This window comes from Mustela lutreola, chromosome 1, assembly GCF_030435805.1.
Source record: "Mustela lutreola isolate mMusLut2 chromosome 1, mMusLut2.pri, whole genome shotgun sequence".
Taxonomy (NCBI): domain Eukaryota; kingdom Metazoa; phylum Chordata; class Mammalia; order Carnivora; family Mustelidae; genus Mustela; species Mustela lutreola.
Genome location: NC_081290.1, coordinates 166,720,036 through 166,744,642, shown reverse-complemented (window position 1 = coordinate 166,744,642; position 24,607 = coordinate 166,720,036). Strand labels below are relative to the sequence as shown.

The 24,607-nt window shown below is 37.9% G+C and overlaps 1 protein-coding gene across 2 annotated transcripts; it reads left to right on the top strand.

Moving 5' to 3' along the window:
- The first annotated feature begins 468 nt into the window (after window positions 1-468).
- On the top strand, window positions 469-23,950 carry LPL (lipoprotein lipase). Of its 2 annotated transcripts, none has more exons than XM_059178931.1 (10): window positions 469-821; window positions 7,547-7,707; window positions 12,042-12,221; window positions 13,526-13,637; window positions 14,452-14,685; window positions 16,080-16,322; window positions 18,457-18,577; window positions 19,300-19,482; window positions 20,505-20,609; window positions 22,371-23,950. In XM_059178931.1, coding segments are annotated over exons 1-10 (1,428 nt in total). In that variant the 5' UTR covers window positions 469-733; the 3' UTR covers window positions 22,372-23,950. The 2 variants fall into 2 exon arrangements, with proteins under 2 accessions (XP_059034914.1, XP_059034923.1); XM_059178940.1 differs by lacking the exon at window positions 469-821 and adding an exon at window positions 900-1,200.
- Window positions 23,951-24,607: the final 657 nt, after the last annotated feature.

Here is a 24,607-nt window from a genome sequence, read left to right as displayed (position 1 = left end):
GGCTTTTCTCTACCACATAGGCTAATTCATTTCGCCAATGTTAATATACCAGATGTGCAAGCATAAACTGCAGAACAATGTGTGTCCATGGATCCCTAAATTGACTTTGTCTAGGAAAATTTTGGGAAAAGCAAACAAATAACAACAAACACTGCAAGTAACAAACAGAAGCCATGAAAAGAGAAGTGTAGTTTTAAGTATTAATCAAATGTAGTTTAACAGCTTAACCTTGGAAAACTGGTGATTGAGAGTATTTAACATAAATGCATATAAATTTGTATTTTGTGCTTGTACAGGGGGCCCTTGAGAGACAGAGTCCTTAGGAAAAGCAAAGAGGAACCTTACAGAGAAAGCAAATTTCCCTTCTGCCCTTTTCCCCTCTTCTCACTGGCAAGGTTTTATCCTCCTTACTGTTTGCTCAAATACTTGGAAGTGAATTTAGGGCCCTCCCCCCAACTTATGATTTTTATAGCCAATAGGTGATGAGGTTTATTTGCATATTTCCAGTCACATAAGCAGCTGTGGAGTGGAAACAGTGTCAGACTCGATCCGTTCTCCTCCTCCTTAGGGGGAACCTGTCACTTCTAGCTGCCCTGCTCTCCCTTTTAAAGGGCAACTTGTCCCACGCTGGACCTCAGCTCCAGCCTGCTCCCACCTCGGGCTCAGCTGGTCCATCACCCTGTTCGCGCTTCTGCCAGTCCCCTGTAGCTCCTACCGAGAGACGCGCCCCGAGATGGAGAGCAAAGCACTGTTGCTGGTAGCGCTTGGCATGTGGTTCCAGAGTCTGACCGCCACCCGCGGAGGGGTGGCCGCCGCCGACAGTAAGTTTTGAACGTAGACTCCCCTCCACTTGCGGACTCCACTTTGGCCACTTCCACAGGTTACGAAGGTGGGAGAAGAGGAAGCCGAAAGGGGTTGCAGATGCGTACTGGAGACTCTCCTAGACTAAGCGCCAGTCCAGAGAAGAGCCAGCAGGCTGGGGTCTGGAGGGGCAGGGAAGTAATTCTCCTTCTGATCTTGTTGAAACCGTTCCCGCGTTGTCCCAGTCAGGCGGAGGCGGTGTTTCCGCGTCCGTAGACTTCAGAGAGTACGGGGTAGCTCGAGGGGCGGGACGAGAGAGGTCGGAGGAAGGGCTTAAATGGCGGTGATCGGCAGTAACCCTCTCGCGAGGACCCTGGAATGAAAGGCACGCAGGTCAAGGTGACCCTGGCACGGCCGCCACCGCGGCTCGGCCCCCGCCTATGGGAGCGTGGTTAGAGAGTGGTCCTTTCTCTTAGAGAAGCTGACCCGAGAGGGTGGGGACGGGGGAGGAGGCGTTGTCCGCATCGCAGAAGCACTGGGCACTCGCCCTCGGCGTGGACCCGGTGGTGGGGGACTGGGACGCGCGGCGCCGAGTCCGCGGACTCAGCGTCCCGCAGGCGTTTGAGAGCCGGGGAAGCTTTCCAGTTTCCATTATTGCACGCGCCGCTTTTCTTAGCACGCGGAAAGCCTAGCGGAGGGCTGCCCTCCTCAAAACAGGGCGCAGAGACCAGCAGACTGTGGCAGCCAGCTGCGGTGGTGGTAGGAGGTTTGCATTTGGCTACTCTTAAACTCCTCAGAGCTGAGTCCGGCTCTGACGCTCAGCCTGCGTCCACAGCACGTGGAGCTTCCGGGAGCCGCCGCGTGAAATCCAGCCAGCGCCCTGCAGCCGCCACTCCTCGGGGTTAAGGTATTACGGGAGAAATGTAGGGAGACAAAGGAGCAGCCCAAGACCTGCCCAGTATAGAGGCAGCCCTAGTACCTTGAACCTTACTTGGTTCACTGAACATAAAACAGCAACCCAAAGGCAACATTTTTCCCCCTGAGTGATGAAATTGCAGTTAGAGCAGTGTCGCTTGGTTATGTTTACTGGCAACAGGGTTCAAGTCGAGTTTCTCCATTACTTTGCAGACTTCTGCAGTGGGTTGGAAAAAGAACATTTTGTTAGATTTATTTTTTAAAAATGTAGATTTCACCAAGTCTGATTGGATTTAAAAAAAAAAAAAAACAGTATCTGAAGAGTGAATTAAAAAGTCTTAAATATCTTGCATAGTGGTATGTACCCCTCTATAGTGTTTAACCCTGTCCAAGAAGATGGTAGGAACAAATTCCATATTCTTATTTCAGAAAATACACGATGGTGTGAAGCTACTTTTACTGTAAAAACACACACAAATATGTGTTTTCCACAGTTTGTGTTTGCTAGCTTTGAAATACACACAGAGACACACACATACACACACACCCCATTATCTATTTTGAGAGAAGGAGGTAGAGAGTGCACCCGCAAGCACAAAGTTGAAAGGGGCAGAGGGTGAGGGAGAAGCTGACTCCCCGCGGAGCCGGGAGCCCCACATTGGACTTATACCAGGACTCTGGGATCATGGCCTAAGCAAAGGCAGAGGCTTATCTGATGGAGCCCCTGTTTTTGCTGGCTTCTTAGAAGTTCACAGCCCTAAATTCCTGGTCTGGTTAGTGTCACCTCTCTGAGTTTAGATTCTTCAACTCAAAAATGAGTTCAGGCCACAGTCAAAATTCTCTTAGCCTCCTCTAATTCATACCCTTTGATTTAAATGGGCGCTTTGTGACTGATGAATTAAATTGGATTTTAAGCAATGCATGCTTTAGCTAGCTGTAAATGTATCAAGGGAGGAACATTTTTTTTTTTTAAATAATTTCGAAATTTTTGTTTTTGTTTCTTAAGAGAAAGAGAGAGCCTGAGTACTTGGGGGTAGGGGCAGAGAGAGAGAGAGAGAGAGAGAAACTGAATCCTAAGCAGGCTACACACCCAGCGCCCTGCACATTCTGGGCTCCATCTCCAGAGCCTGAGAGCTTGACCTGAGGTGAAATCATAAGTCAGATTTGCAAGGGACTTAGCCACCCAGGTGCCCCAAGGGAGGAATCATTTTTAAGTAGACATGAAATTAATCCCTCCTATCCTTCCCTCCTACTTTCACTACACCACTACCTCCCTTTATATTATGCTTCTCCCATCACAGCAAATTATCTCCCATTTTCTCCTCCAGGTGAATTCATCTAGGAACTTAGCAATTTAAGAGGCAAAATTTATCAGTGAGAGAATGGTAAACAGTACCTCTCTGGGCTCTGACTTTGCTTATTCTGGATTTTTTTTTTTTTTCCTAAGAAGAATATGAGGATACGAGATGCTCACTGCCCTCAGGCTCTTTGTTCTTGAAGCCACCTCCATCTCTGCAGGGCCTCATTAGGAAGCTTAAAGAGCTAGACAAGGAGCATATGAATCAGTACTCAGTAGCTGCAATTCTATTTGATCTGCCATAGTAAATTTCCAGGCTAACATCTAAGTTAAATGTGATGGTGATGACAGCAAAATAGCTGATAGCATTTGCAAATGAAGCAGACCTCAGCACTGGAGTGATTGATTAATAGCAGTATTGAAAAGTTCGTGTCAGACACAGGGGTAGAGTTACAATGGAAAATTTTCACTTTCTTTCAGATAGTGTAGTGTATTTTTAGCATAACCTTTCTTCTTCCCTTTGTTCAGGAGGAAAAATTGAGCTATATAGTTTACTGCTTCTATTTTATGAACTTTTTTTCTATAAAAATGAAAAGCAAAGTTTGTTAAATAATCAGGAGCATGTAAAGACCAATCAATTCAGTCAGATAGGATATTGATTTTTTTTTTTCACCTCATCAAACTATTTTGGTTCTCACGCAGTCAGTGGTTTTTGGCATTCTGTAGAAGCTGCCTGAGTAAGTATGACCATCAGTTTCAGAGAGAAGGTAAATTAGTGATGAAGTCCTTTAGGCATGTATGTGGTGGGGTAGAAAATTCAAAGAGAATTGCATTATAATTGAGCTCTTGTACCTCATGTCTTCATATGCACACTAATCCTATTCATCTGATAATTGTGAGCTGACTTTAGAATATCTTTCCTGGAATGCTCAATGTTCTTTTCTAGGAACAATAATGTATACCTTATAAATTTACCTTTGAAACTCTTTGATTTCTCAACCTAATTTCATCTCTCTGAGTGATTATCAACATTATGTAAATTTTTGTCTTTGTTTATACACTTAGGATTTTAGCTATTTAATAATCTAGAAATAAAGATTACATTGTCGAGAAATACATTAACTTGTAACTTACCCTAGATCTTACCTTAGTGCTGAATAAGAACATATCTGATGGGAACTGGTTGATGTGGTGATGATGATATGAGTTGAATTCAGGATGGAAGCTCTTACAAAAGAATACACCTTACCCTTCCACTAATTTAAGGTGGCTCTTATTTCTAAAGGGTCCTGATATAAAAGATTCTTTTCCCCTTGGGGCGCCTGGGTGGCTGCCTTCGGCTCAGGTCATGATCTCAGGGTCCTGGGATCGAGTCCCGCATCGGGCTCTCTGCTCAGCAGGGGCCTGCTTCCTTCCCTTCCCCTCTCTCTGCCTGCCTCTCTTCCTACTGTGATCTCTCTCTGTCAAATAAATAAATAAAATCTTAAAAAAAAAAAAGATTCTTTTCCCCTTAAAAAAGGTAAATGCAGAGCCATTAATACCATTTTCATGTATGGAAAATAATAATTTTCTTGGTAACCGTTGAGTCACATCAGTTCATCTGCCAGCCAACAGCAATTCCAGTGTATACTGGGACAGCTACACATATTGACTGACATATATCAGCTGTGTGAGAAAGTGAGGCTTGGGAAGTACATTCATCCCTAGGTTGCTGAGACATTCTTACACCAGTATCGGGAATATTTTCTATCAGAATCCAAAGAGAAGGAAAGATTAACTGTAATCACTATAACATTTATGATTTCATATCTAGCACTGACATAGAATTGAAAACATCTTGTAGCATATGGAGTGGTGCTATCTTCCTGTCAAATGCTTCATTATGCTTTCTATAACTTAAAATGAAAAAAAAAAAAAAATTTCCCTGAGAAGTGAAATAAAAATCTCCAGATACAAATTTGTTTGAGAATGCATGAATTTCCTATTTTTTTTTTTATTTAGAAATTATGTATCCAACAGGAAATGTTAGTTGTGGAAAATTGGACCTCTCAGTGGGCTATGCAGATAATCTGTACAGGAGGTTTTATTTATTTATTTATTTATTCATTCATTTATTTTTGAGAGGGAGCCTGTGAGGCCGGTGAGGGGAGGGATAGAGGGAGAAAAAGTCTTAAGCGGGTTCCACCCCCAGCATGGAGCCATCCTGGGGCTTGATCTCACCACCTTGAGATCATGACCTGACCCGAAATCAAGAGTTGGATGCTCAACTGACTGAGAATCTATGAATTCAATAGAGTTTTTCTTTTTTCATGGAAATATACAAAGCTAGCCTTAATAATGCCAGAGAATATTTTTAGTCTTTTCAAAACCACCAGTGACACCAGGGCTGCTGCATTGCATAATTCTAAGGAAAAATCAACCAAAGTGAGTGGCATCCTCTGAAGTCAGGCAGGGCAATAATCTTAAATATCAGTTTAACAAGTAGGTGGCGGGTGAGATCTGTCTGCCAGGTCATTTGATTTCTATTTCAAAAAAAATGGTGATCAAACATGTTAAAATGTGATTACTGGGGTGGGTGACTCAGTTGGTTAAGCGACTGCCTTTGGCTCAGGTCATGATCCTGGAGTCCCGAGATTGAGTCCCACATCAGGCTCCCTGCTCAGCAGGGACTCTGCTTCTCCCGCTGACCTCTCTCCTCTCATGCTCTCTCTCACAAATAAATAAGATCTTTTAAAAGAATGTGATTATTGAGGAAGAATGACTTATTTGATGTGGAGCAATATGGGATAGGTGAAACTAATTTAGTTTTAAATTTTCTAAAGTACTTTGTAACAATAAAAACACTTCTTGGACATTGAGAGCAAAATCAGATTAAAAAATTTATAATATTCTTTTTCTACTATCAGGGAAATAATAAGGCCACCAGAGTACTTCCTGGTTAGAAAGGAAAAGGAAGACCTACATCTTCAAGTTAGATGGAAGGCAGAGTGTATTTTGGTGGGTCAGTTGTACTTTTACTATATGAAAATGAAAAAAACCTTAAATATCAATAGCTTACCACAGGCTATTATTTGAATAAATTATTTTAGAATAGTCAGGTGCTAGAAGTGTGTGCGTGTGTGTGTGTGTAATCAACTTGTCACCTATAATGAATTAGTAAGTAGCCACAATACTGCTTAAGGAGTTTTAGAAAATAATTAAGAAGGGAAATATTGACCAGTACTCAGCTAATTACATGATAAGCCTGACTTGAATCCTTATACTTTCACTATACTATATCATTTTTATTTTCACTTCTTTGGCCTGGCTTTTGCAATGTTACTTGAAATTACAGATTTTCAGCATTTGAATTGTGAAAAGAGTAAGCTTAGGTTAAGAAATTAGAAATAAAAAAATCTAAAAACTACAAATTATTACCTTTTAGTAGTTTTTAATTTTTTTTTTTACTTGTTAAGAAATTAAATAACTTCCCTTAACATAACTTACCTTTGACTTGCTCACTTTGTGTAAGAATTTGACTAATGGGAAATACAATTTACTTCAAGCGTTCACTCTAGCATTAAATGAAGATTTATCAAAATTCAAATATATTATCAAGAGAGGCAAATGGTTGGCTGAAGTATTATTTCCCTCCTTATTCACTTTGTGATTGACTATGAAAAGTCAAAGTGAATTCTTTCCCAAATCTGCTTTGCTACAGTTTTTTAAGCTTTGACTTTGTGTGAAAGACTGCAAAGACAAGAAATATTATAAAAGAAATATTTGGGGAAAGAATTAACCAGTTCAGAGGCACCTGGATGGCTCAGTTGGTTAAGCGTCTGTCTGCCTTTGGCTCAGGTCATGATCCCAGGGTCCTGTGATGGAGCCCCCAGGTCCTAGGGCTCCCTGCTCAGCAGGGAGCCTGCTTCTCTTGCTCCCTCTGCTGTTCTCTCTGCTTATGCTCTCTCACTCTATCTGTCAAATAAATAAATAAAAATCTTAAAAAAAAAAAAAAAAAAAGAATTAACCAGTTCACATGTAGCACAGGCATTTCCAAATGACTTTTTAAAACAATTTTAGTTGATGTACCTTGATGTGGGGGTGGGAAAAATTTTATTCAAAAATTTACTTAGGCTTCCAAGTTTTCTTAATGCTAACATTTTAAAAATTATGCTACTGAAAAGGAAAACTTTCCTCAAACCTATTTAATATTTTGGGAAAAGATTCCTTTGTTGTAACTGGAGATTGAAAGAGGGTGAGATAATATACGGAATAAGTGGAACTTTACAATGCAAGAGCCATGAGCCAATGTTCTTTGGGAGAATGAGTTTTGAGTTATAACCAAAAGACCTGGATTCTGATCTCTGTCAACTTTGATCATCAGTGAGGATTAGTCATTCTCTTGCAATCCACATATATTTACAAAAATAGAAATAAAAATAGCACTGGTGAAAGTTGCTTAGAAGCTTAAAACATACCATTCCAGCAAATAAAACAAACAACCCTCCAATTAACCACCTATCCATTTTTTTTTCCCCTTTTTGGGAATTACAGGAGGAAGAGATTTTATAGATATTGAAAGTAAATTTGCTCTAAGGACCCCTGAAGACACAGCTGAGGATACTTGCCACCTCATTCCTGGAGTGACAGAATCTGTGGCTAACTGCCACTTCAACCACAGCAGCAAAACCTTTGTGGTGATCCATGGCTGGACGGTAAGACAGTCTCTTTAGGAAGTAGCAGAATGGGGTAGACCAGGCATCCTGCCTGTCTGGCTTTCTCCCGTTGTTGGGAGCCCTGTGATGAGTCTTCCTATCCTGTGCTTCTGTTTGTTTTCCAATGGCTTTATTTTAAACTTGAGTATAGGAAATTCTGGCTTGGGGTGGGAATTGTGGAATCTAAAATCATGGATTCATGAGTATTTCCCCCAGGTAGTGTCATCCTTCATTTTACCATGGTACTTAGTTGGTGCCCTTGAACCAGCCATTCTTGTGAGGTGGGAAAATAAGCCTTTGCTCAACTACAGAGCAGAATGTAGTTTATTGTTTTAGGAAACCAGGAGGAAACTGCATGATCCTGATTCATGCAGCACATCACCAAAAGTCCTTTTCTAAGGGAGAACCTGTCAGAGGGAGGAGAGGGTTGGAGTGGTGTGAGGAAATATTGATTCTGATTCTGGCTTTGCCATTCTCCAGCTCTGTAATGTGATTGATGCTACTTCCCATTTCTGGGCCTCAGATGACTGATGTGTAAGACAAAGAGGTTAGACTCCACTTCCAAAATTCACCAGTTGTAAACTTTAGAGAACTTTTCTAGAGATGAAAGAGGGATAGCCAGGGAAGTGTCATGCCAAATGATTAGAAAATGTAAAAACTGTGGTTACAGTTACTTTTACTTTTAAATAAAGGAATGCACTTGTTGTGATAAGCACCAGATGTTGTATGGAAGTGCTGAATCACTAAATTTTACATGTGAAACTGTGTGTTAACTGGCTGAAATTTAAATAAAATCTTAAAAAAAAAAAAACCCAAAAAACAAAAATAAAGAATACAATTAACATAGTGCCTTCTAAATATGCCAGTCACCTTCCATGGTGCAGTTCTTAGCTACTTCAGTTTGTTGTTAATATTTTCAAACCCTAGTGAGAAGATTTCATTTTTTTTAATATAAAAAGAATTTATATAAAATGGGAGGTTCAAGAGAAGTAGTCCTGCCATTATGTCAGAGCTTGTGAATAAAGTAGTAGATACTAAATGAATTCTAGTGAGATGAATTAGAGAATGATTGATAGATTTCTAGTCCTGATTTCTTTTTCTGTGTAACTTAAGTTCCTTTCTTATTAATCCAGGACAAGTGCTGTAACTTTTATGGAGATGAAGGCAACGACTAACAGAATTTGCATGGATGTTTATTTTTTAAAAATCTCTTTACTAGAATTAACATAATAAATCACATATCTGATGATAAAAATACGTATTCAAATACTTAGATGTTTTTACATTTTTAAGAGATTTAAATAAGAAAAAGTAAACATTGGTAGTTTTAGAGACATTTTGGTTGTATATGGAACTTCAAATAGTTTTCAAAAACATATAGTAAGCTTAAGAAACATTTTATATGACAGAATAAATTGAATATCTCAGACATCTCAATCTTATCCCTAAGAGAACTTGATGCTTTAGGGATTTTTCAAAAGCATAGTTCCTTCTCATGCAAAGATGACATGACTGATCCAATATCAGTACACAGTGCCAGTTTCTATCACTGGCCCTCCTGCTCACTAAGCCTCCATATTCTTCACATTGTGTGTCCTAACATTTTGAGAGCCTGACCTCAGAGGTTAGGCCACTGTGGAACTGAGTGTCATCATAAAGAGCTGGTTGCTCCTATGTGATGATTAATCCAGCCACACTGGGTAATGGATCTTAGCTTATCTCAGTGGTCTGCCTGGCTGGCTAAGTTGGACCACCTGGACTGAGTGATCAGAAGGACTTCAGTTCAGCTGTGTGTCTGAGAGTCAAAGATTTTAAAAATTTGTGCTGATTTAAGGAAACTCGGAGGAAAAAACCTAGTAAATAATAACCTTTTTAGAATTAAAGAAGGTGAGTTCTTGTATTTTCCACCCCTTTATTGTTCAGAGTTACTTACAGCAGTATTTTACATTGAATTAAAAAAAAGAAAGGTTTGAAATAATTTTTAGGCAATTAATAAAAGTATCAGTCACTGTAGGAGTAAGTTGGGTTACTGACTCTTTGACAGATTGCTTAACTTGGAAACATTGATAATACAGAAAAACATGTAATAGGGGTTTGGAGCAAATATAATTTTTTGCCTTATCTGAGATAAACTCTTTGGCAACTCAAGGTCATAGGACAAAGGGAAATGAAGAAGTTCTGCAGCTTTGCCATGGAAAATTCAGAAGAATGCTTAGTGTGTAATATGCATAGAGCACAGCCCAGAAGGCAGTTTAGACACAGCTGTCCTGGAGCTTTGCCACCTGCTTAGGTTTTATAGACCAGAGTGTTAAGTACAAAGTTCTCCTTGTGGTAGGAGGTCCTCACGCCTGGCTGAAAGGAGGAGTGGTTAACATTGCATTCTGAAGAACTGACATCATCCTTTCTTGAAAGGCAGTTGCAAAAGGTGGCAAACCCTCAATGTCTAAGAGAGGAAGAGCGGAGACAGTACCAATTCATTGGGGTTTTGGGCCAGGTGGGTGTTCTGACTTGTTCCCGCCATGACCGAGGCTGCACTTAGACTCTTTTTTTTTTTTTTTTCTCAAGATTTTATTTGTTTGTTTGACAGAGATCACAAGTAGGCAGAAAAGCAGAAAGAGAGGAAGAGAAGCAGGCTCCCCGCTGAGCAGAGACCACCCCCCCCATGTGGGGCTCGATCCCAGAACCCTGGGATCATGACCCAAGCTGAAGGCAGAGGCTTTAACTCACTGAACCACCCAGGCACCCCTGTGCTTAGACTGTTTAAAGCAGCCTCTCGTTGAGACAGGTTCAAAAAGAGTTTAAATGATTTTCTAATGGACTAATGTTACCTTTATAGATTTTCTTCTTTTCTCTTCATACTTGGTATTATATCACTGCAAGTAGATTGGGAGTCAGAGTGGTTACAAAAAGACATTTATGAGGTGGCAGTAACTTCAAGATCATCTGACCCCAACCCCTTTGTTTTATAGGTGGCCTATAATGTTAAGACAGTGCCTACATTCATAGAAGTAATTATTGGAAGAGCTGGGACTGAAACCAAAATCTCCTGAGTTTCAGGCTTGCTTTTCCCTGCCACAGAGCACAACTAACCGCTATTAGTGTCAGGAGTGAAGTGAGATCTCGTTTTGATAGTTTTAGTCTAGAAAATAAACTAAATAAAATGGAAGAAAAAATCTAAAAGAATCCACTATATAAGATCAATGTTCCAATTGAAGTTCCTTGGTTTGAGAATTCATGACTCCTATTTTTGTTACTGGAATTAAGCTAAGAAGAGTATGAGTTTTATAGGTCTCCCTGAAAAGCTATCTTAAACATGTATTTCAGAATCTTCTTTTTTGAGCACATATTTAAGTAATCTTTTCTGTGGCTACAACATGATTTTCTCTCAGGTCATGGTAGGAGTGGGTAGATTAGTGGATTGGAATCCGGTTACTGCTATGTTTAAGCTCATGGCAAGATGGTGCACAGTTTTACCATCTGCAGTTTTTAAGTCTGTTTCCGTTATTGTAAAGTATGCATCTTTGCAAAGGTGTCCAATGCTCTTTCTGAAAACTTAAATTAAAATTTTACAGAAATAGAATTAACCTGAGGACTCTTAATAGTTCTTTTGACTTTGAATTTGGGAATCTTTTTAAAATAAGAGGCAAAGAATTATAGTTGGAAGTCTTCTTATCTCCAGACAGGGCCAACCTAATAATTTGGGAATTGTGACTATTAAACCTCATTAATTCCCACTCTGATAATTAAGAATTTGAGAGAAATGATAAAAAAATTCTAAGCTGATCATTTGCTTATGTATTAACAGAGAGATTGCTGAATGAATTTACCTTCTATTAGGATTAGTATGCTTGAAACTACTTTTTTCTTTAGCATATCAAATGTTTGATATAAATGACTCTTTATAAGAAAAACAAGTACATTCACATCCTCCAAAATAATGTGGTTGGGAAAAATTTATTAACCTAATTGGAAATAATTAAATTAAATTTATTTTAAAATAGTCTATAATTCTGCAGCAGAATTTTAACTTATTCAGATTGATCTTTTATATAAATGATTGGTTTTTACAGAATTTATAAAACAAGTGTTTAAAAATTGGTGGTGTGAACATAACCTGCCATTCCTCAGCTCAACACATTCCTTCTTTGGCATATTCAGATTTGCCTCAAGAGAGTCAGGCATAAGTCTCTGATTATTCTTTTCCATGGTTTAAGTTTTCTTTCTGAGCCAATGGGCTTCCTTTGAGGTTTGTTTTCTTTCCATTTAATATAGCTGACATATCTATAACAAGTTGCAGGTGGGTATTTTAGGAAAGCTTGTATCATCCTCTTCAGGTGACAGGAATGTATGAGAGTTGGGTGCCAAAACTTGTGGCTGCCCTGTACAAGAGGGAACCGGACTCCAATGTCATTGTGGTGGACTGGCTGTCACGGGCCCAGCAGCATTATCCAGTGTCTGCAGGGTACACCAAGCTGGTGGGAAAAGATGTTGCCAAGTTCATCAACTGGATGGCGGTAAGTAAGACTGTGGGAAGAAGGCTAATGGGTCCGAAACTGATCCCTTCACTATTGCTGAACAAAAGGCTGGTCTTTATTCCTTTTCACTTAAATATAAATATTTTCTGGGGCAATTCAAATATACAGAATAAATACAGACTTTTTTTTAGCCAGAAAGCAGCATTATGATAAGAATGAAAAACTGTAAAGTCAAGGCATAGTCTTGCTATGCCCTATCCTTTGATATTCTCCTAGTGATTAGATCTGGCACGACCAAGAACTATTTAGGCAGAGCAGACAAAAGCTTGTTATTTCAGGGCAGATAAAAGATGTCATGTTCAGCCAAATCCTTCTCTACACTAGGCTGGTGCATGAAAATGTTATCCTGCCTTTGACCCATTAGAATACCAATATTTTTCATGAAAAGATTAATACTACCCATTCCTTAGTGTAGATTAAAGGTCCAGATACTTGTTGAGGGTTAAGGGATGGATAGGTTTGAGCTAGGAAGAAAATGGCAGGGTAGGTCTGTAGACTATGAGGTGGCTGTGGGTCAGGAATTCTGATTTAGCTTCCACTTTGATCCATGTTATTCTCTGATGTCAGCCTCTGAAATTACCTTTGAAAAATATCTTGGGGTTGGCTGAAAGAAAGTTAAGACTCTGATAGGGCCAAATTATTTAAGCCAGATACTTGGAGGTAAAAAATAATCTGTTTATTAGACTGACCATTAAAAGTTAGAGTTCTTTTCTTGACTCTTTTGCTCGTTAAGAAAGTGAACCTGGGCAAATGGTATCACCTGCCTGGGCCTTAGGCTTCTCATCTGTTGAAGATAAAGCCTGGATCATATGTTTCTGTGGTTATTTCCCCCTGTAATATTTTCTGGCCAACCTGAAGGAATAAAATTATGTAGAGTATTTAGAGTAGGGAATAATGGGTTAAAGTTAAATATATATTTGATATATGTGTGTATGTTTACATATAGTTTATCTACATATAGATGACACATACATACATATATCTACATATAAGTATATAACTACACATGTACATGCATACATATATTTTCAGATATATGGAAATTCAGGTTTCCATACACTTCAATTTAGATGGATGGGAAAAGTTTCTAACTTAGATATGTTTTTAAAGAAAAAGAAAAATCTCAACACTAGAGCATTTGATCTAAAACACAAAATTAAAATAACTAGAGTTAATTTTAAGTGTTGCCTGTATTTCAAGAACAATACTTATATTCACTTTTTCTTTTAGCTTTGATCTTTTGTACAGAACTGTAAGAACCTTTTTCTTTTTCTCTTCCAAAGGAGGAATTTCACTATCCTCTGGACAATGTCCATCTCTTGGGATACAGCCTCGGAGCCCATGCTGCTGGCATTGCAGGAAGCCTGACCAATAAGAAGGTCAATAGAATTACTGGTAAGAAAGCACTGCCAGTAGTCATCACAGAAGAGTTGAGATGCTAGTCATTCTGAAAGAGAATCAGAAAGTTTGTCAAATACCCGTATGTGTGTGGTTTTCCTGTGTTTGCCCAGCCATTTGATTATCTCATAGGAGGCCTTCTTTTTCTTTTTTTTTTCCCCTGGAATAAGATAGAATATGGGCCCTTGCTCTCCTAGGCTTACCATATACTGTCAGAAGAGAAATAGAGAAGAGTTAATTAAGCACAGATTGCCCAATGGAGTCTCTGGGAAGCTCATTCCCCTCCTCCCTCTGCTCTGCGTTTTGGTGGTATAATGCATGTATGTCACCTCTCCCATCAGTGCTGAGAGAAATGAAAAAGGGCCAACACCAGAGGCTATTTGAAAAAAGGAAGACAGTCAACCCCGGTAATGGATAATTTGGCATGCCAAGAGAAAAAGAAAGAGCCCGCCACTGCTTGAAGCCCTTCTCACCAGGTTCAAAAATAATTTACAAAATTATTTTTTTGAGATCTACTTGTCCTGAATGAAGATTTCTATTTACTGTTCAGGAGCCTCAAATTTCTTTCACTGGAGCTAAGCCTACTTTTGATACTCTCAGTAATTTAAGAATCCAATCACTACAGAATAAGGAACTAATAAGAACCCATGTGGCTGCCAGTTACATTCAAATGATGAACAATTGAATGCTAAGGTGATACTGATGGAGGCTAAAATGAGTGGGAATTTAAAAATCTGTGAGGCCTTTATTATGTTTCTTTGTTGTTTGTGTCTCCCCACCTACTCCCCCCACCCCCACCCCCCGCATTAAGGCCTAGATCCAGCTGGACCTAATTTTGAATATGCAGAAGCTCCAAGTCGCCTTTCTCCCGATGATGCAGATTTTGTAGATGTCTTACACACATTCACCAGAGGATCACCTGGCCGAAGTATTGGAATCCAGAAACCAGTAGGACATGTTGACATTTATCCTAATGGAGGCACTTTTCAACCGGGATGTAACATTGGGGAAGCTATCCGTGTGATTGCAGAGAGAGGCCTTGGAGGTAAATATGATTTAGAAGTTAGTTAAATATAAGTTTCACACTTAATTCTTATTGATCTAGTCTCCTATCCATTCCCAACAAGTATGTAGTTTTAATATACACATTGAGCCAAGAAATCTTTCTGAAAAGGCTATCATATTCAGTGTGATCACCTTTACTGCCTTAGTACTTCCTTTGGTCAGACAGACAGACATTTTTTTCTTTTATGTGTTATATTGTAGACTACACTGAGTACAGAGCTTCCAGAAATAAAAGAGAAAGGTGAGACCTACATAAGAAAACTCCACTGCATTGGATAATAGCAGTATAAAATGATATCAGGCCACATGTTCTCTTATTGTTGTAAAACCATAAAAGTTATTGTTAATTAGTTCAGATTTCTTTTGTCAGCCTTTTAAAGAGACGTCCAAATAAGAAGCAAATCAGGGGCACCTGGGTGGCTCAGTCTGTTAAGACTCTGACTCTTGGTTTTGGCTAAAGTCATGATCTTGTGGGTCGTTGATCTTGTGGGTCTGGATTTAATAATCCAGACCAGAGCGGGGCTCTGCCCTCAGTGGGGAGTCTGCTTGAAGATTCTTTCCCTCTTCCCTTCCTCTCACTCATGCACATGCATTCTCTCTCGTCCTCTCTTTCTCTAAAATAAATACATCTTTAAAAAAATAAAATAAATCACCTTTCTCTAACTGTTCCAAAATTTAAGGAAAAAAATATAAGTTAATGTTATCTTAATGTTTACTGCAATAATCATGTTTGTGTCAAATTTATAATTTGTTTTAAGGGATCTTTTCATCCTTTGTGAGCAGTGGAACTTACCTGTAGTCAATATGCTCAGGTCTTTTGTGCAGTGTTATAGAAATTACAGCTTAATGTTACTGTTTTTAATAGTTATAAAATCTTATGGTAAGAGATACACTTTTATTATATAGCTAATTATTTCCATGGTTAATTTGATGTAAAAATTATTGATAGTGAGACAACCTCCAATTATACATATTATAAAATACTTTTCACTTAACAATTCTGCCTTTTATGATGTTATTTCTAGAAGCATGGAGAAATATTTTATGTTTTCAATATAAAAGAAAGATGTGACAAACAGGGGGAAATCAACTTTTACCTTGAATGTCTCTTATTATATCTTCATAAACATACAAATATAAGACAGCAGAAAAGGCAAAAGTTCTCTGAAAATTTGCAATTTTGACTAAGAAAGACAGGAGAAACTGCCACCAAAAATATCTCCTTAAATAGGACTTACACTCAAGCAGTCATAGGACTAGATCCTTAGGTAATTTTATTCTGACATCACACCTAAACTAGTTTGGACTACACGATGAAACACTCACTGTGGGCACTCATGGAGTTGAATTTCTTTTGTGCCTCTTTTTCCCCAGATGTGGACCAGCTAGTGAAGTGTTCCCATGAGCGCTCCATTCATCTCTTTATTGACTCTCTGTTGAATGAAGAAAATCCAAGTAAGGCCTACCGGTGCAATTCAAAGGAAGCCTTTGAGAAAGGGCTCTGCTTGAGTTGCAGAAAGAACCGTTGCAACAACTTGGGCTATGAGATCAATAAGGTCAGAGCCAAGAGAAGCAGCAAAATGTACTTGAAGACTCGCTCTCAGATGCCTTACAAAGGTAGGCTGGAGAATGTTGCGAATAAAGAAAATCAATTTGATCCTATTTTTTTATCATGCTTACTGCATCACATGTATGATGTCTGTCCATTGCAACAGAGGTAGTGAAATGATGTTACTAAACCCTGAATCCTCACTTGTATTTCCTTTGGTTGAGAAAAAGTTACCTTGGTCTATTTAACTGAAGCTCCCAATTTATATAACCAGTAATGCCCAGTGCACAACCTGCACTATCCTAGGCAGCAGCCTTGCCTGCCACCCTCCTCAGTAACTGTGACCACCAGCATTGGCCAGCCCATTCGTACTAGGCTCTGAACTAATTTGAAAGCATCCATCTATCCATGGTCAGCAAGAAACTATGGCACATGGGCCAAATCCAGCCTACCTCCTGCTTTTGTAAAGAAAGTTTTATTAGAACACAGCCATACACATTCATTTTCGTATTGACTAAGAGTGCTTTTGTGCTACTGCAGCAGAGTTAAGTAGTTGGGACAGAGACCGTATGTATGGCCCACAAAGCCTAAATCATTTGCTATCTGGCCCTTCACAGAAAAAAGTTTGGTTTAAGTGAAGGCAAAAACTACCTATATTTTAACTGTTCCTGGGAGGGAAGAATATACCAAACCTCAAGATATTTCCATTTTGTCATGAATTTATACCCAGTTGAATTTCAAACATGTTTAGAGCAAGATTTATAGGGATTAGAGGAAAACAGGAGAGGAGATACTAAGGAAATCTGGCAAGAGGAACTAGGCCAGAAAAGCTAACTTATGTGGGGTCCAGGTGGAAGTCCGAGGGAAAGGATGATATTGAAGTACAGTTTTCTGAGATAAAATATATATGATAGAGGCAACTATTTGAAGGGGCTTTGTTAGAACCGCTATAGTGGTATATTTGGTGGCCTAAAGGTTTGGAGCAGCAATAATTCAAGGGAACCTTTTAAGCAATGAGGAAACCCTTAGTTTCCCTGACTCTTCAGAATAAGAAAACGGGTGTGAGGTATAGAGGAGACTGGACTTTTCTGAAGACTTATCCCCATGTGTCCTGCTCAGTGCTATGCAGGGCGCCATCCTATTTTTGGGAGTACTTTGGCAGTCTCAACTTCCCTTGCTCTGGTATATGGTGATGCCTGCAAGGACTCCATTCAACTCCAAACTCTGGTTTTTTTGCACCTTTAGTAGCTATGTGTTAATCCAGCTGCCTTTCTTATCTCCTTAATCTCCCCCATCTCATCTACTCCAGCTTTTTAATGGAGATGGGGAGAGCAGCAAGGAAATGTAGATGTTCAAGTATCTGCTTCCAGAGGTTCTCCCTAATACAGAACACATTAGGAACTAGCAGTCTTTATAGCCTCACTGATAATTTGATAAATACGGTTGATTGTGAGCCTGCTATATACTACCTACTCTGTGCTAGATGCTGAGGGGATAAAGAGGATAAATAATGTGATCTTCTGACCTGAGGGAATTTACACGTAGGTAGGGAGTCAGACATACTCATAAAACATGAAGAAACAGTCACACAATGTCCCATTAAAATATGCTCCATATAGATGTTTGGCGATAAGATGGCCAAGAAAGGGTAGAGTTCGGGGCTCCTGGGTGGCTCAGTGAGTTAAAGCCTCTGCCTTCAGCTCAGGTCATGATCCCAGAGTCCTGGGATCCTGCATCAGGCTCTCTGCTCAGTGGGGAGCCTGCTTCCCTCTCTCTCTCTGATGCTTCTCTGCCTACTTGTAATCTGTCTGTCAAATAAATAAATAAAATCTTTAAAAAAAAAAAAAAAGAAAGGGTAGAGTTCTTGAAGAAAGAATCATGGTATTTTCGCTTCTTGATTTGCTCTCCCTTGTGCCCCATCAAAAATGACTACTTTCTAGGACTGCTTTACAATTCATATACACCTGGATTTCTTCTATCCACTACCACCACACTTTCCTGAAAGGGAGTGGAATTCAAGGTCTGAATTTTCTAGTAATGAACACTGTGCAGACATGAAGGAATCTTCCACACTGATAGTCATGTGTGAACACTTCCTATTTAATGGTTCAGGATTCTGTGGTTCTGAGTTACCCATTTATTTGGGGACAGTGGTGGTTCCATAAAAACTGATCAGCACTTGTTCCAATTTTCTCTCTACAGTCTTCCATTACCAAGTAAAGATACATTTTTCTGGGACTGAAAGTGATACACAGACCAACCAAGCCTTCGAGATCTCTCTGTATGGCACTGTGGCCGAGAGTGAGAACATCCCTTTTACCCTGTGAGTAGCCACATGGCATTACGTCCAGCATGTGGGTTTATCATGGCAATGCTACCTGCTATAACCATTGGTCCTTAGAGCAGAAGAGTAGGACACTTGGAAAAGAAACAGTCTTCGGATTTTTTTTAAAAGCTTTATGGCGGGCATCTGGGTGGCTCTCATTACATTGGTACATATAATAGCATGGATTAGAAAGAAAATAAGTACCCAACATTGAGACAATGGCTAAATGAGTTGTGGTTTAAAGCCAATAAAATCAATATAGTTTCTAAAAACTATAATTATAAAAATCCCAGTAAAACAGGGCAAAAAATGGAAAATAAAATATGAAGTAAACAAAGAAAGAATAGAGAATTATATGTATTTTATGACTTTAACAAAGCAAACATGTTCACATAGCAATATAGATTGAAAGGGGATAGATGAAAATGAATATAAATGTTTCTGAATGATTGATATATGGATTTTTTTCCTAAGAATTGTATTAAATAGTTCATACTGTTAGTGTAAAAGTTAGAATAGATTAAAAGGGTTTATCTTTTAAAATATCCAAATGCCATTGATCTTCATCTTGAGTATTTTGCTGGACATTTTTTGCATTTTTAAAATACCTCCCAAACAATAAAGCTATTTATGTCTTGTAAGGAAAACAAAAATGAAAAAAACAAAAAACAAAAACCTTATATCCAGAACTAACCGAATATGCTAATTTTTTTCTTTAGGCCTGAATTTTCTGCAAATAAGACATACTCTTTTTTAATTTACACGGAGGTGGATATTGGAGAACTGCTAATGTTGAAACTCAAATGGAAGAACGATTCATACTTCAGCTGGTCAGACTGGTGGAGCAGCCCCAGCTTTGCTATTGAGAAGATCAGAGTAAAAGCTGGAGAGACCCAAAAAAAGTAATTAATTGTATTTTCCCCATTCATTTTAAACTCACTGTGTCCTGACCTAGAAATAATGGAGCCTTCATCATTCAGGTTGGAACTTTAGTAAGCTCTTTCTTTAAAACTGTATCAACTAGATAATTATACCTATAATTTTGGGGAGACATGTTCTTTTATTATCACACCCAGGGAAGTAATAGTGTTTCTAAATATCATGGAAAGAAAATATAAGCCCTGAATTGATCACAATTATTGGATAGAGCTGAGATTTTAAGTTGAGGATCTTAGCTTCTCATTTAGCACTGTTTCTTACAAGCACAAAACAGTTATGGAAAGAATCTCAGAGATTTGACTTTCAAAGATTAAAATCAACCTCTTCAAGAAGAATGAGATTCCAAAGTAATCTCACCCTGTCTTCCTTCCCTCACCTCACGTTATCTATAAATTAGCTGCATAAAGAGCCCCATAGGATTTAAACCTTCTATAATTAATGTATGGGGATTTTGCAAACTATAGTGTGCCATTATTGTTAATAAAAATGACTTTTTAAATTAAGATTGATTTTTTTTTTCTCTTTGGTCATTTTCTTTTATAACAAACAAACAGAACAGAACCAAACAAAAACAAACAAAACAAAAAACAGGTTGTGGATGAAGAGGCTATGCCGAGAGTTTATTTCTTTCACAGGAGTTGAAGGATCATTTGTGAATTCCCTAATGCATATTAAAGGAAATGGTAAATTTGATCTTCTGTCACGTTTTGGTGAAAGCTCTGAGATTTTGGGGCTGCTCCAAGCTGTCTTTATGCCTGTATAGACTAATTAACTCTTTTGTTAAATAGTGGATTAGGCCCTCAATTAACTCTCTGGTTCAGATATGCTGCTGGCCAGAATGGCCTGACTTTAAGCAGTTTACTGGAAATATCAAAATAATTAATCATAATGATCAGGTGGGATTTAAACAGCTCTGACCAAACCATATATTTTCAGTTGTTTCTCTTTTCCCTTTTGACATGCTCACATTCATTTTCTTCTACAGGGTAATCTTCTGTTCCAGGGAGAAAGTGTCTCATCTGCAGAAAGGAAAGGCATCTGTAGTATTTGTGAAATGCCATGACAAGTCTCTGAATAAAAAGTCTGGTTGGTGAGCATCATAAGCTAAAGTTCCTTGGATACCCTGAGCTTGCTATTACATAGCCCCTCCAGGGGGACAAAACATCAGCTGCAGCACATAGTCCTTAGTGCTCCAAGTGGCAGCAGACTCCAGAACAGAGAACCAAAAAGGGGCAGCCACCCAACATCCATCTCAAAATCCCCAACAACAGGAAGCTAATGGAGTTAGAATTTAGGAGATGGTTTTCTTTTCCATTTCAAAATAATCTGTTGGCTCTGTCCTACTGACCTTTAAGACTGGTCCATTTTGCAGCTGTCAGCTAAGCCTTTCCAGACTGTCAGTACTAAGTGGAGTTAAACACGTGACCTTCTCCAACCTCTCCTGAATTTTCACATTGCCTCACTTTCATTTCCCTACTCATTCCCCTGCCAGATACCAAGTGTTAATGGGTTACAAGTGTGAGAGGGAAAAGCTTAGATCATGTCATACAAGCCAGGAAAGCAAGAAACAATGGGCAAGGCTGGTCACAACCTCATCCAGAAATAGAAAAAACAATTGCTTCTGGTTTTTCTTCTCTGTTACATTTATAGACAAAAGTACAGAATAAGAATTGCCTAATCAAAACACATTAAAGACCCTATGTGGAATATCTCTGTTATTTTAAATTTTTATTTTATGTTGTAATTTATCCATGGATAATTATGGATTATGGGTAAATTAGGAAAAAGAGGCTAAAATAAAATCACTGTGACTCTATCCCCCAGGGATAACTCCCAATTAACATTTAAATTTATATTCTTTCAGACCTTCTCAATGCGTATATAATATTTATATTTTTTCTTATGGCATGCACTTTGAATAATAAGATGAAGCCACGTGATTAAAAACATTAATGTAAGAACACTCAAGATAAACTTAAAATGAAAAATAGTTGATGGTACTGAGTCAGGCAGAATAACTGAATTTTTATCTAAGTGGAGACAGTTCTAATCAGAAGTTCATTGCTTTGTTTTCCCTCATCACAAATCTAAGACAATTTCACCTTTGCTTTAACTTTTAGAAGAGACTGTGAAGTTTTGTACATGCATTTATGTCACATACAAACATATACAAACACTTGTTACACATACATTTTCCCCAAAGCATCCACTGTTTTAAGTCTATATGTGAATGTAAAGAGAAAACCTGAAAAATTAGGAAGTATCTCCAGCTGTTTTAAATGTATTTCTGGTCATATTATTTATATAAGTCACCGTCATTTATCTGAGAAAGTCTATTGATACATTCCTTGTATGATTACAGGATTACTGACACCACAGATATTTAGGTGGCTTTTCTTTATACATCTGAACTTTATCTAGGAATTGTGAATCAGACTAATAACCCTCTGCAGTTTCTTTCTTCTGTCACTAAATTAATCAAAAGTTCTCTGTCTCTTCTGATAGAAGACTCATATCAAAAGAAAAGCAAAAAATCAGGCATTTCATTTGACAAGTTTTAGAATTAAGAAATCTTAAATCATATATTCTTTGAAATAATTTGATTCAGTCCTCTGAAAAATGAAAGTCCTTATTGGGGCATGGCTAAGTAGACCATAGAGGGTTTTTTATTCCCACAAGCCTGCCATTATCCATATTTGATCCATTATCCATATGTACCCTGGGTATATAATCACAACCTTTGTTCTGAACTTCTAATCGAATAACTTTTTCATCATGAAGGTGGGGGTGGGATGGGGAGTTATAAAACACTAAGCAAATAATAAATTTCCCTTCCTCTGCTTTTTCTCAGACCCTGGGCAAATCTCCAGAAGGAAGAACACCAGAGGAATTCCTTGAAGAACGAAATAACTTTTACAAAAGATGCTTAGTGCTTTGGTTATTTCAAAGAGAATTTTTCTGAATTAATCCCTAATTAATAATTGACTAGTTATTTTAGGATACAGTCTTAAATACCAAAAAAAGTGGCTAATTCAATGTGAGGAATATACTGCCCAAATAACACATCTTCCAACATTAAAAGATCACAGATTTGAAAATCACTGTTTTGCCCTTAGAGAAAGAAGTAAGAAACATTTTGGATCATGGTAACATGATAGGCCTTCTTTATCTCGTGAGTTTAACCATAGCCTAAAATTGAGTAGAATCTCGTTTTTTAATCAGAAGTCTGCATTTTCTGGACTGATACCTTCTCAAAGTTTTCTCCAAGTCTGAATATAAAAAATGATATTTTTTTCTTTTCTTTTTCTTTTTTTTTTTTTTTTTTTTGGTGACATGAGTTGGACCCATTACCTACTAGTCAAAACACCTGACTTTTTTGGAATGGCTCTTCTCTTGACATTGGGTTCTGTGTTGCCCAACAGAACCAGGGCCTAGTGACTTGGAGAAAGGAATAGAAAATGAAGTTCATAAATCACTGAAACTTTATGCCCTCCCTGAAGCTGATTGCATCATTGCTAAGTTAAAAATTAAAAGAGATACAAAATTTAGACCAATTTGGTTTTAATAGGCTTTACAGTTTACTGCTTAATCTCTACCCACCATTTGTCTTGAGATTATATTTTAACAGTGCTTTCTAGGTTGATGTTTTAAAAGAGCCTATTATTGTCAACTGACACATAATTTTAACTATGAGAAAAGGAAATGATACCGCAGTTTCATTTACCAGATTTCTGAAATTATATTCATCAATTTGAGGTCATTTAATATTTGATAGGCACTGTTCAGTTTTAGGGTTATCTCAGTCATGCTTCAGTTATACTTTGACCATGTCTCTTTCTTCCCTGGTTTTAATAAGATGATATGTACCAGAGGTCAAATTTTACGTCATACAAGTTCCTATAAATTTTAAACAAAGGCTATTGTTACTAAGTAAGAGATGAAAAAGTATATATCCATAAACAGGGCTTAAAAACATTGTGGGAAATTAAAAGAATCCTCAATTGCCATAGCCACATCAAATGCCATGAGAGGTGTTATTTTTAACAATTAGTCAAGAGTGAGTGAACAGTTATTTATAACTAGGTATCATATTTTCAGAATGATCTATAATTAATATAAATTAATAAAGAAGTAAAATGTTTCAAAGTCTATTGCTGAGAATTCAAACTGTGAACATGTGTGGGTATCTGAACATATTACTTATATATGAAGCCCCACATGTACATTTTTTCTTCAGCATAGCTTAGAAAGCAAACAATCAAGAGGTATAGCATTAGGACATATTGGAGTAGAAATTATTCCAGAGGTGCCAGAACTTCAGCTCTTCATTTGAGAAGTATGGTTATACCTATACAAAGTAGGATGAATGCTGTGATTGATGTCAGCTAACTTGGAATGGATTTTCTCTAAAAATAAAATGTTGTAAGATTTGTTGTTGTCATCCCCCTTTTTGCTAATTCATTAATTTTCTGGATTTGGGCTTTGAACAAGGGTGTATGGATCTAATTGGTGTTTGGCCCTAGGAACTCTGACTTCTACAGACTTCACTATATGTATATATATATATATATATATATATATATGTGTGTGTGTGTGTGTGTGTGTGTGTGTGTGTGTGTATATCTACATATGTATATGCAATACATGCATAGGTGTATATATTGCACATGTATATATATATATGTATATATATATATGCAATGCTTTGGCTTTAAATGTTATTTATTAGCTGTAAATATATGTGTGTATGAGCAAAAGGAAATTGTATATGGAAAGATTGTGGCTAACTGCATTTATAGACATGCGTTACTAACTCTGTACATGTCTTTGTCAGTGAGAGTCTCATTGGGTCAACTTACTCTGATGAAATAATACCATAAAGTAGACTTTTTTTTTAAGAAAACTTAATTAACAATGTTAAGAAATAGAATCTGCTTTTAATAAAACTAGCAATTTTATTACAATACTAAGTTATTATTTTGTTATGTTTTAGTTCCCTAAAAAGATATTTATTCTTAAGGAAGAGTCATTCAGCACATTTTTACTGAAAAAATTTATTGAGTAAAATTACTACACTTGGAAAAAAAT